Source organism: Mesocricetus auratus, unplaced genomic scaffold (assembly GCF_017639785.1).
Source record: "Mesocricetus auratus isolate SY011 unplaced genomic scaffold, BCM_Maur_2.0 Super-Scaffold_100001, whole genome shotgun sequence".
In the NCBI taxonomy this organism is placed as follows: domain Eukaryota; kingdom Metazoa; phylum Chordata; class Mammalia; order Rodentia; family Cricetidae; genus Mesocricetus; species Mesocricetus auratus.
Window position 1 is genome coordinate 6052295 of NW_024429187.1, and position 13349 is coordinate 6065643.

Here is a 13349-nt window from a genome sequence, read left to right on the forward strand (position 1 = left end):
GTACAGAGAGGTGGTCCTGAGTTTGGGCTCCAGTTAAGAAAGGGATCAAAATGTGCCATCCCAGACCAGGCACAGTTGAACTGGGGCACTTAGCCAATCTCAGTGCCAAGACAAAGCCTCACCACAGGACTTGGTAAAAGTCTATGACAAACACCACGGCGTTCACAGTATGAAGGACCCCAGAATGACTGACAGCCATGGTAGCGGAAAGAGGGGAAAGATTGTCACCAGAAGTGAAAAACATGAACATAAGCCTAGAGTCCGTGTTTCAAGTCACATAAAGAAACCTACACTCACAATGACAGACTTCAAAACACACAATAGGTCAGACTCTATTTAAAACAGCAGTTTAGCAAAACCTTACAGTATATTTGCAATGTTCACAGACACAAAGCTCACACTAGTACTCATTTTCCAGCAATAACCAAACAAAGCATGCCATGAAGTACATGGGCTATACATAATGGAACTGACACCTTTGAAATGAAAACATGATTACTTACATTAAATTAAAAGTTAGTTTTGCTGCTGTGTTTTTCATTTAAAATATTTTGCAGACAATATATTTTCATCATGATTTTCCCTTTCCCCAGCTGCTGCCAGATCCTTCCCACCTCCCAACCCACACCAACTTTCCGTGTTTTCTCTTTCTCTCTAAAACACCAAAACTAAAATAATAAGACAAAAAACCCACCAAAATAAATGAAACAAACAAAAGTGCAGTCTCTGTTTTGTGTTGGCCAATTACTTCTTTGTATGGGGACTGCCCTACCAGGGTTACTATACCCAGATGCATATTATTGAAGAAAACTGATTTCCCCTTTACCAGCAGACATCACTTGCAAATAGCTTCTTGTTAGGGGTGGAAGGGAGTCTGTCCACTTCCTTGTCTCAGGACTGAAACCCCTTCTGGCTTGAACCTATAAAAACCCTGTGCATGCTGTCACGGTCTCTGTGAATTCATATGTGCATCAGCCCTGTTGTATCTAGAAGGTGCTGTTTCCTTGGAGTCATCTATCACCTCTAGCTCTCACAGTCTTTCTGCCTTCTCCTCTGCATAGATCTCTGGGCATCAAGGAGAAGGGTTTGACCAAGACTTCCCATTTAGCAATGAGTTCTCCAAAGCTTCTCACTCTCTAGTCATCGTTCAGTTGTGGGTCCCTGTGTTATGCGCTGTGAAGAGATAGCATGACCATGACAACTCTTATAAAGAAAACATTTCATTGGGGGTGGCTTACAGTTCATGGTTCAGTCCATTATTGTCATGGTGGGAAGCAAGGCAGCATGCAGGCAGACATGGTGCTGGAGAGGAGCTGAGAGTCCTGAATCTTGACCCAAAGGCAACAGGAAGTGTTCTGTCTCACTGGGTGTAGCTTGAGCAGAGGAGACCAATGCTCCTCTGACACATTTCTTCAACAAGCCTCACCTACTGAAAGATCACACCTCCTAATAATGCCATTCCCTGTGGGGACCATTTTCTTTACAACAGTCACATCCCATGTTCAACAAGAAGAAGCTTCTCTGAGGAGGGCAAAGTGATGCAATTACCTATGCAGATAACAATATGTCACTAGGTGTTAATGCATTGCTATGCTCCCTTATCAGAATAGTAATTCTACTAGGGCCCATGATTCTTGGTCACTTTAAAAGTAATATTTAAATCATCCTTCAGCAAGGTGTAGTGGTGCATGCCTTTAATACCAGTACTCAGGGAGCAGAGGCAGGTGAATCTCTGTGAGTTTGAGACCAGACTGGTCTACATAGTAAGTTCCAGGATAGCCAGGGCAATGTAAATGGATCCTCTCTCAAAAAAAATCAAACAAACAAAAAATCAACCTTCTTCATGAGCAAGAACTTAAGGCAATAAGACCAAATTTTATGTGTGTTGCAAAGACTGATCCAAGTGTATAACTAGCAAGAATACGGCCAAACAGAGCTCATGCATGCTTTTTTAGCTACATAAACTAGCAGCATTCAGTTAGAAACTCTTTAGCAACATGTCATACAGTTCAAGATCTGTGCATCCCTATGTAGCTGAAAGAGAAGGATCTACACAGTCCAGAACTATATTTACAGGAATTGAAAACAGACACTCTACTAAAAGAATAAAATGAATAGCTTGTATAGTTATAAAACAAACACTTGAAGTTTCTAAACAGTATTTGTATCAAGCTGAGCAAATCTCAAATCTCTTTAAATGATAAAACAAAGCTGTAGAGTGGTGTGCACAATATGAGGCTATTAGTATGGTAAACATGAAAGAATGCTGGATACACGCATATGCAGAAGAATTTCAAAATACAACTGAAAAGAAAGACACCAAATTTAAGGTAATATTTTACCTCTGGTCATAGTGTAGGGAGACTGATTTGTTAAATGGATGGGGGGTTTCCAACTATTTTTTAGTGTTTGTTTTGTTTTGTTTTTTTGACTCACTAGACTTTTGACTGGGTTGGGTTGAAAACACTTGAAAATTGTTCAAAATTTCTTGAGCTGTGCTGACCTCAAGTCTCAAGAGTCTCTGGTTGGTTTAGATCATATAGTCAGTTGACTCTGATACGCCAACTTTATGTGGGAAAGCTAGTTTGGGGATGAGGATGAACTACAAACGTTTTAGGCAGAGAGTGTACTGCCTTCAGATGTGCTTCTGAACCCTTTCTTAGATGTTGGCTTCATTTTTCAGAAAATTCCAGAAAAAAAGCAACAACAAAAAACTAGCAAGCAGTGTCACACACTCTTTTTATTTCTTTACTTGAAAGCAAAAGTAAATTAAGAGTTCAGGGAATATAATCAGATGTTCAGTGACAGGACAAAACAAACTAGCTTTGCAATAAGAACATGGTGGGTGAAATAAGTTAAGTCCATTTTTAGAGACCTTAATCATTGAAAGTGAAATTTTGAAAAGCATAGAATTTAGGCAAATGATGTTGCTTTAGTTTAAGCTGTAGATATTATGTGTAAGAATCCTTTAGCTTGAAAACTGAGTCAAAATTATTTCTTAGCAATAAGGTAGTATTTGATTCCAGAGCAAATCATTTTTGTTTGCCTTGTGTAAGATTTATTTTTAATCGTGTGTGTGTGTGTGTGTGCGCGCGTGCTTGTGCTCACTCGTGAGCATACATGACTGCAGATTTGCAGACAGTTGTGAGCCACCCAAAGGGGATACTCAAACTCAGTTTTACTGCAAGAGCAGTATGCACTCATAGCCTACAAGCCATCTCTCTAGCCCTTCTAATACTTTCTTATAAAATTACTCAAATAAATTATATCTACTAGATCTTTTGGAAGTGTGGAGAAACTATTTATGTAAACATGGTGTGTACAGGACATATAAAAAGCAAATCATGGGCTTTTAAAAATGTATATTTTTAATGTTTCATGATAAATTAAAACCAAACAAATTAAGAATATTCTTGTGCTTCTGTAGAGAGGCAAGTATACATGATATAAATGATCATATACATAACACCAAGTAGTTTGCATTCTTATCCATAACAGAAAAACTGCAAAATTCACACAAAGGAATAAATTATCACATAAATATTTATCGTTGCCAACAGCCAAAAAATATTCTTTGTTACCTGTCTTACTGATATCCAATTTTGTTGGTACAAGGAAAAGAAAAATGAGTGAAGAATTTGCTGATACAGATAGATGCTGCCACAAAACCTATTAAATTGCACATGACAAGCAATATAAACTCCAGGTTGGCATTATATTTGTCTATTGAATTGAGACATTATTATTTGTGCATCTTAACCTCCAAAGCTGCTTTAAGTGAAAAACTGAAACATGAGTCTGAGAGCTATTGGAGAAGTAGAACAGGTCATCTAGAATGTGCTTTGTTAATTACTAGTAAGCCTAAGAGGAACGCTTTGTGGAGGAATCATAACTGTAAAAGTGGGAATAAGATTGCATCAGAACAGCTGGACGTTCATGGATTAATGATGGCTTCACCTCTCTCTCTCTATTTCACCCCTCTTCCCCTCTGTAGAACCTTTGCCAGTAACCAGTGTCTCCATATACGACTATAAACCTTCTCCTGAAACAGGAGTACTGTTTGAAATTCATTATCCGGAAAAGTATAACGTGTTCAGCAGAGTGAACATCAGCTACTGGGAAGGGAAGGACTTCAGGACTATGCTGTACAAAGGTAAGAGAGAGGGAAGAGGAGGCTGGAGAAGTGACGGCTACTAATTTTTGCAGACTTTTTCTGGATGATCTTGCTCACTCTAAAGAGGCCTTGTAATTCACTACTTGACCTATGAACGAGCCATTAAGAAAAAGTTATCGATTCAAGCAAATCTTGTGAAGAGTCCTACTACATCCAGCTCATCCGCTGAGAATTGCAAGTCATGCTTACAACATGAGAAAGTCTCAGACTGGTCTGAATTAGAAGTTATTCTTGCCAAAGGCGGTATGTCTGCTCCAGGAAATAGAGTCAAGATGATTTAGAGACAACTGCACCCACAGCACTTCCCTCTGGGCATGACAGCTCTAGGCTTCCGTAGAAAGTGGGCAGCATTCACCCACTTCTGTCAGAGAGGGTACAAGATGATTCTCAAAAGCAAAATGTGGTGTTTTGGGTTCTTGTGTGACCACTCATCAGGAAAACCAGTGGGCTTGTTACATAAGACACTTTCTACAGGAGAAAACCCTCCCTTGTACACTTGCTGTTTTCTTTGGTCATAAAGTGGCAAAATACTTGTTCTTCCTCTTCATAAGGAGCTAATGTAAACCTTATCCTCATAATTCCTGCATACGCAAAACATTCATAGGATGAAAAACTGATTTTAATTGTGTCAAATCATGTTAGGAAGGCTGACAGGAAAAAAAAAGAAGACTTTTCAGGATTTGGGGCAAAGGTTCAAATTTTCATCTCTAGCTTTCCAATTCTTTTTAACGGACTGTGCCAGACATTGACGGAAACGTTATTTTGTGGATATTTAAATTTAACTGGGACTTTCTCCAAGTATGTGACATTAAGAATTGCCTAATTTTAACGTAACTGATCTTTCCCTTCACAGACTTTTTTAAGGGGAAAACAGTATTTAATCACTGGCTCCCAGGGATATGTTACAGCAACATCACCTTCCAGCTGGTATCTGAGGCAACTTTTAATAAAAGTACCCTTGTGGAGTACAGCGGTGTGAGCCATGAACCCAAACACCACAGAACGGGTAAGTTTCCAGAGGAACCAAACCTCACTGCAGAATAGCTAAATTAGATGCTGCTGTATATCTATTTTTAATGCTTCTAAGAAAAAAATTTCTTAATATTTCTAGAGTATATTTTTGTCACAGGGCTAAGCAAGAATTTATTTTCCTACCAAAACAAAATTTGTATCTATAATAAAGATATCTCAGCAAAATAGTCAAGAAGAAAAATCTTAAGTAAATAAATATTCACTTAGTTTTTATATTCCTGAATAAAAATATGGATGGTAGCCTTAAAAGTTTTAATCAAATCACTTAACTGGATCTGGTAGATTTTGCTTATTCTATACCTTGACCAGTGTCTATGTAGAAGAAAAGCAGATGGCAGACATCCTAGTATAGATAGATAATTGATGATTGAAAGAAAATATTAGCACACAGGCATGCCTAAAGTTCTCAGCACTAATTAATCTTAGAAGCATCAGGAATATGAAAAATTATTGTAGAGTAAGAGAAGCCTTGGAGAAAAGAAGCTGGGTAGATATAATCAAAATATACTGTGTACACATATGAAATTCCAAACCATTAAAAAAAGAAACGGAAAATGACTGTGATGGTATGAATTGATGGCTAGAGGAATGAATACATAAATTACGTACTACCAGATATCCCTTGCTCAACCAGTATTGAATGTATCTAATGTGTTTAATAAGGCTGGATTCTCATGAGGATGGCGATTCATCCGGACGGAGCACTCCAGACCCTTTCTGTCTGGAATTCTGTGTCTGGATTCCCAGTTAATTTCATCAAGACAGGAGGGTCTTAACTAATTCACCTTATGCTGAAGCTGACAATTCGATTTGTACTTTTCATCTTCTGTACTGGTAAAGACACATTGATGGCTACTCTTTTCAATCTGGACAGTGTCCTAATTCTAAGAAAGATGAAAAAATAAGGACCGGTGAGTCAGGTGTCATCTGACACAAAGGGCAATGACCTAAGGCAGAATGAGACCCGTGTCACCAAAGAGCCATGAAGACATTTAACGATACAAGGGGGAAGGGGGGGTGAATCTTTTCCTGAAAGTCTGAGGATCCATCTGACGGGCAGCTAGAAAGTGTTGCAGGCAGAAGATGTACCAGCTGTCTTTGTGATTTGCTCTCAGCACAGAAAGCATGTTTCCATAATCCATAGTTCCTGTGTGCTCTTATGCTTTCTTTCAGAGATGGGATGTATATTCAAATAGCTCCAAAGCAAATTGTATGGATTTTTAAGATACCCAGGGACAGAGACACACATTTTCTTAAAGTCTGATTGTTGTAAAGGAAGGAGTATTTATATAACTATGCTTGAGAAGTTCAATTACCATGTCAACAAGTCCAGTATTACAAATGAATACATTTGTAATGTGACTAGTGAGAGATATAAATAGATATATGTACTTTGTACAAAATGCTAGAAGTTTATATATGATTTGCTTAAAAACCACAGTTGTCCAGAGGCAGAGCTAGTAGTGGTAATTTCCACCCACCCAAGCCACCTGAGTTAGATCTCCCAGACCCACGAGGTAGAAAAAGACATCTAACTTTTTCAAATTATCCTCTGCCACCCACCTGAACCACCTGAGTTAGATCTCCCAGACCCACGAAGTAGAAGACATCTAACTTTTTCAAATTATCCTCTTATTTCCAAATGCGCGCGCACGCGCGCGCACGCGCACACACACACGGTTTTTATTTTATTTTCTTCTGTATTTTAAAAGTAAAGCTAAACTGTACTTGGTGAGTCTATGTGTCGGACTCAAGAGTAAATGAATATTCGGTTCAGAGTTAAAAGCTCCTTGCAAATGAAAACTCTCTTCCACAGCTCCATATCCTCCTCGAAACATCTCTGTTCGCTTTGTCAACTTGGACAAGAACAACTGGGAAGAGCCAAGCGGAAGCTTCCCCGAGGACTCCTTCATCAAAACGCAAGATTCACTCAGAAGGGACAGACTCTTCCATTTCTCCGAAGAAACTCCGGAGACTCCCCCCAGCAACGTATCTTCTGGTTGGCCTGACCCAAACAGCACCAACTATGAAAGCACATCTCAACCCTACTGGTGGGACAGTTCTTCCGCGACCCCCGAAAACGAGGAGGACTTTGTCAGTGTGCTGCCTGTGGACTATGACAGCGACACCACCCTCAGCCGGACCGAGAAGCCCACGTCTGACCCTTTCTCTGCCTTCCCTGTGCAGATGACGCTGAGCTGGTTACCACCAAAACCGCCTACAGCCTTCGATGGGTTCAATATCCTCATAGAGAGGGAAGGTGAGGCACTGGGGAGTTGGAAGAAGTTAACGGCACCAAGGAAGGGACCTGAAGTGTTTTTGAAACGGGAACTCAGGGCCGGAGATGACACACACAAAGGGAGACTTTAATTGACTACTCCGTAAGCCTGAAAGTAGAAAACAAAATATATAGATTAGATTAGAATTTTAATATTTGGGTGATTTTCAAGTTACAGCCATTGTAAGTCTTTTCTGTCTCTCTGTCCAGCATTTCACATACCCCAGGCCACTAAAGAAGACCTTATATTCAGAAATACTCTGAACTAAATATAGGACCACCAAACATAATATCCTTGGCCAGCTTGAATAAGATGGGATATGGCCTTGGGATCTGGTGAACAAATTTGCCCCCAAAAGTTGGTAGTAAATGGAAAACAAGCAGGAGATAATATCCCCACCATAGTCAATGCTATGCTTTGATTTCATCAATCATTGAAAGTAAATATCTATATCTATCTATCTATCTATGAGAGAGAGAGTATATGTGTGCCTGGAAGTCTCTCTCTCTCTCTTTCTCTCTCTCCCCCCACCCCCGTGTGTGTGTGTGTGTGTGTGTGTGTGTGTGTGTGTGTGTGTGTGTGTATGCGCGAATTATTTTTTGAGACAAGAGTCTCATAGCCCAGGCTGGTGTAGCTGAGGATGATCCTGGGCTTCTGGCCTTCATGCCTTCACCTCCAAGTGCTATGATGACAGCCACACCCACCCTGATTTTTTTATTATATTATATTATATTATATTAATGTATGAAAAGAGAACCACAGCATAGCTCCATTGTCCATCACCAGATTTTTTATGTTGTTTTTTGCTTGTTACAACTTAGCAAGAGCTTGTGTCATTTCTATTTTCCTGTCTAGTATTTAGATGGTGAAAGTTGTCACGTCATCAAAGTTCGGAGTTAGAATGGCAGCCTTCATTTTATGGTAGGACTTTAGAATTCATGTTGCCTTCTTGTGGAAGCTGGTTGACTTTTAGTTAGCAAAATGAGACAAAATACTTCTTCATTCTCTATTCTAGACAGTAGTAGTAATCAACACTCTACTATAGCCTAAGAGTGGAATTGTTGGTCACTTTGGGTTATGCAGGTCAAGAGTCCTCCTTTGACTGAGTTGCCTGCTTGTTTTTAACGTTCCTGTTCTCTTTTGTTTCTCTGTTTCTCAGTTTACAATGTGGGACAGAGCATCTTGTCACTCAAAACGCTTTTTCCAGCCTGTTTGCAAAAAGTTCAATTCAATCATGTATTTGTCTGACTATACTGTGTTTTGTATTTTTTCAGAGACTGTTGTTGCCAAATTAACAGTAACAGCTTCAAAGGAAATCTAGGTAGCAGGAGGCAGACACAGAGGCAGCTTAGAATAAATATTACCTTTCCCAGTGCAAAGAGATGGGGCAAAGAGATGAAGGGAGAGAAACTGATGCATCTTTTAAACTAGAAGTCAATCGATATTTTAAAGTAATTTAATGCTACAAGGAACTTGTAAGGTAATTAGTGAGTACTAGTTACTTCTTGTCTTTTACAGAAGCCATACACGGAAGGAGAGCAGTGAACGCTGCCTTCCCTCGAAGTCCATTTCTCTTTGGTACATGACGTGATTCTGTTAGGGGGTTGTGTGTCAAACATCCGTGTAGTGGATTTGAACACTACATTTTAGGTCTGATATTTTAAAAGAATTATGAATACAATTTGAGTTTGAGTTGACTTTTCTCATTTACAGTGCCTTTATTTTAGAAGTATGGTTGAACTTGGAAAAAGGAAAGAAATGCAATAATAAAATTTACCAGCCTAATCAGTTTGCCTATATCCTGGGCTCTCCCAGGTGTCAAATCACTATATTCTAATTTTGTGGGTTTTTTTCTTTTCGTTTTGGCATTTGATCCAGAAAACCTTACTGACTATTTGACAGTGGATGAAGAAGCCCATGAATTTGTTGCAGAACTGAAGGAGCCTGGGAAATATAAACTCTCCGTGACAACCTTTAGTTCCTCAGGAGCCTGTGAGACTCGGAAAAGCCAGTCAGCAACTTCACTCAGCTTCTACATCAGTAAGTAGCTGAGGGATGACCCTGCACTTCCGGGAGGTAGAACAATGGAACTGCAGAGATTAAAGATGCCTGGGTGTCAATTATTCACCAGCCCGGGGATCCTGGGGATTCCTTCCACAAGGTCAGGAGAGGCCGGTGTGCATGAAAGGAAATAGACCTGTGTTTAATGGTAGCAAATCTGCCCCAGGAGTTAGTTACAGGATTTTTTTCTTTGCCACTGTTGTGATAATTGAACATTTATTAAACTGACCTTCCATGCTAGCTATAACCGTGTCTCCAAGGATGTGCATATACGATTTGGGAACTATGACTTTCATTTGAGGCTGTAATGAAATTTAGCATTATAGGATTATGTGAGGAAAATCTTATTAGGGTGCTGAACTTGTGGAGAGCTCAACAGAATTCAAGTGGACTCAAGCCTTCCAGGTCTCCACACAGCTGGCAGGAGAAGACAGCGTGTCCTCAAGGTCCAATAGTAGGGTAAGGGGAGGCATCTAGGTATTCCGGGAGCTTTGACACAGAGCAAAAGAGGGGCTCTCTGAGCCACATCATTAGATAAACGGTGGTTACTGGCAGTCCACAGGTTAAAATTCAGTTACTTAGCTTATCAGATGTTAAGCATACCTTTACATTAGCAAACATCAAAGTCAGAAAACATAGATTGAAGGTAGCTGCCCAAAAGCGATAGTCTGTATAACACCTGCCCTCTTCCCAAAGGTCCAAATACTACCTTGCCTCAAATAACCTTCAAAGAGCAGGTAGGCAGAGGCAGGGGATCTGCTCACTTAGCAGCTTAAACGCATTAAACATCTTCCCACATAAGTTTACACTTAAGGAACAAAGCATGTCACCACTGAGAGGCCTCTAGCATCTTCAAAGGGAACAAAGGACATTGGGAATCACCGGGTGTGGGTGTCAGAATAGGAAATATTTCCATATGAGATCCTGAGACGGAACACCAGGACGAGGCTTCAGCCTTCACGTGTGAGTCTAAAAGTGCTTTGCTCACCAGGAGGCCACCTTATCCAAGTGCACACAGCAAGTGCTGATGGCTGCCACGACCACTCAATGAATGGCGGCAGCCATATTGGCCTTCCTTTCTTACAGCTTCAAGTGGATTCCATAGAACTTATACAGTACGTGAGATTTATCTAGATTCTGTCATGTATTCTTATTCTTCAAGAGACTATAAAACTCTTTCATTGTTCTGTGTGTGGTGGGGGGTACAGGACACGCGTGCATACCACAAGCACTTTGGAATCAGAGGAGAACTCGTGGGAATCAGTTCTCTCCTTCCACCGTGTAGGACCAAGGATCAAACTTAGGCCATTAGGCTTCCCCAAAAGTGCCTTTCCTTCTGAGCTACCTCTCTGGCCCTCAGCTGTCTTCTTAACAAGACCCAAAGTGCCACTGAAAACTCATCAAAGTTGTTCACACATACGAGTATTTCACAGAGATTTATCTTAATACTTGTATGAAAAGTTCTCCTTTGTCAATGAAAGGGTAATATTTCACATGCTTAGAATGTTCTGTTTAATTACATAGATGCCAGTTACAGTGAATATGCTCCTTTGGTTTAAAAATATACCAGACTGTAGATACAATATTTACTGGGCAGATGAGTAAATGCTAGCTAAATAGTATTCTCCATCCATTCTAATGAGATTAATAACATTCAGATTTATATGCATGTCTCTGCATTATCAGTTACATTTGCGTAGGATTGAATGTCGATGAGAATGTCGATTCATCCTTACCTCAGCCTCCTATGATCTTATCAAGAGAATGATTGTTTTCAGTGCCAGGACCTAACCCAAACCTAGCCTAGTGAATGACAGCCAAGCATTCTATCACTGCACTGCATCCAAGTATTCCTTTTTATACTTGAATTTTAAGACTGGTTCTCACTAACCTACTCAGGCTGACTTTGGACTCTTGATGGAGCCCAAATGGGCCTTGATCTTGCCACTTGTCTTACTGGTCCTCTAGGGTAGCTAGGGTTCAGAAGTTTGTCTGCCATGCCTGCCTTAGAGGAACATGTCTGTTATTCCCATTTTTAACATTAAAAATCCTGAGCCACAGAGAATGAATCTGTGACTTTTACATGTGTTGAGACCAAAAATGGAATTTAAGGTTCTCTGATAATGCCGTTTTCATGGCACAGACAGTGTCCCTTATCTTAGGGGTCAACTGTGTTGCCAGATCCAAACAATCACTGTCTCCATGACATTGGCCAGAGCATCCAAGTCTCTGGGATTCAATTTCCTTATTAATAAATTAAGGTGTTGGATCTCTTATTTTTTATTCATATTCATCTATGCAAGTATTTAGTTTTGGAGAAGAGTCTAATGTAGCTAACTCAGGTTAACCTCAAACCCACTATGTAGCTAAAGAGGATCTTGAATTTCTGGTGTTCTTGCCTTTACCTTCCAAGTGCTGCAATTACAGTGTACACCACCACACCCAGTTTGTGGGATGCTGGGTATCTGTAATGACTGGTTTTGTGTGGCAACCTGGACACAAGTTAGAGTCATCAAAAAGGAAGGAACCTCAGTTGAGGAGACACCTCCATGTGTTTTAGCTGTAAGGCATTTTCTCAATTAGTGATCAGTGGGGGAGGACCCAACCCATGGTGGGTGGGGCCCCCTCTGGGCCGGTGGTCCTGGATTCTATAAGAAAACAGGCTGAGCAAACCACATGGAGTAATTCAGTAAGCAGACGCCCTCCATGGCCTCTGCATCAGCTCCTTCCTCTAGGATCCTGCTCTGAGCTCCTGTTCTGACTCCTCCAATGATAGACTATGGTCGGGGAAATGTAAGACAAACCCTTTCCTCTCCAACTTGCTTTTTGGTCATGGTGTTTTGTTGTAGCAATAGAAACCCTAACTAAGACAGTATCAAACCCAGGGCTTTGTGCAGTCTAGGCCAATAGTCAGCCAACTGAGTAGCACCCCTAGTCCACCAAGGTTCTCTTCTCTTCTCTCCTCTCCTCTCTTCTCTTCTCTTCTCTTCTCTTCTCTTCTCTTCTCTTCTCTTCTCTTCTCTTCTTCCTGTGGCCCATTCACACACACTGTAAATAAGCTTCAGAGTCATTGAATTGCTTACAGAAAACTGTTTCATTGATAATAAGAAAATAAGAACCTTGGACCAAATTACAAGTCAACACTTCTCATGGATCCAGGGAGCCAAATGCATGGTGAAGATCGTGGAGTTTTAAAATTCATTGAGCATTTCATGCATGTGTATAAAACGTCTTGATCAAATCCAATGCCCACTCCCTAAAAGCATGGATTTTTAAAGTCAGACTTCACTTTTGTAAATCACGGAGTTTTCTTACCCCGTCTGCTGTAGTCTCTTAATCTAAACGAGGTTTAAGGCCAGTATTTTTCTCATTGATTTGTGCTAAGAATTAATGAGTTAAATATGTAAGTGTCTGAAATCGAGCCTGATTGTAAAGGGCGTATCTCTGTTTTCACATCTCTTTTACAGTAGTGTTTCACTGACACCATTTACAGAGTCTGCCTCCATCCTCCTCTGTGGCGCCTCCCCCTCCTTACTCGACACTTTGCAAACTGAGTGATGGAGGAGAATGTTTATCGTAGATATGAGGGAGACCATAGCCAGGGGAGATGAAAGGGTCCAGACGGGTGCTCCCACAGAGAACTTCATAATGCAACCCTTCCCCCCATGCCTCAAACATCACCCAGGACTTCGGCGTCTTCGTGAACCCAGCCAGCCGGTTTCCCATTTCATTAGTGCAGCCACAGCCTGTCTCTGTTTCTGTTGCTGCACCGTTTCATTTCATTTGTTTCCTTAAGGTTATGG

The 13349-nt window shown here is 40.5% G+C and overlaps 1 protein-coding gene across 2 annotated transcripts in view; it reads left to right on the plus strand.

The window, feature by feature from the left end:
• The window catches only part of Ptpro (protein tyrosine phosphatase receptor type O), a 199138-nt gene that overhangs the window by 108271 nt on the left and 77518 nt on the right, over positions 1 to 13349 (plus strand). For both annotated transcript variants that reach the window (XM_013115524.3, XM_005072983.4), the window contains exons 3-6: positions 3995 to 4153; positions 5028 to 5180; positions 7023 to 7466; positions 9364 to 9525. In XM_013115524.3, the coding sequence (XP_012970978.1) occupies positions 3995 to 4153; positions 5028 to 5180; positions 7023 to 7466; positions 9364 to 9525 (918 nt within the window). The remainder of the gene's footprint in view (positions 1 to 3994; positions 4154 to 5027; positions 5181 to 7022; positions 7467 to 9363; positions 9526 to 13349) is intronic.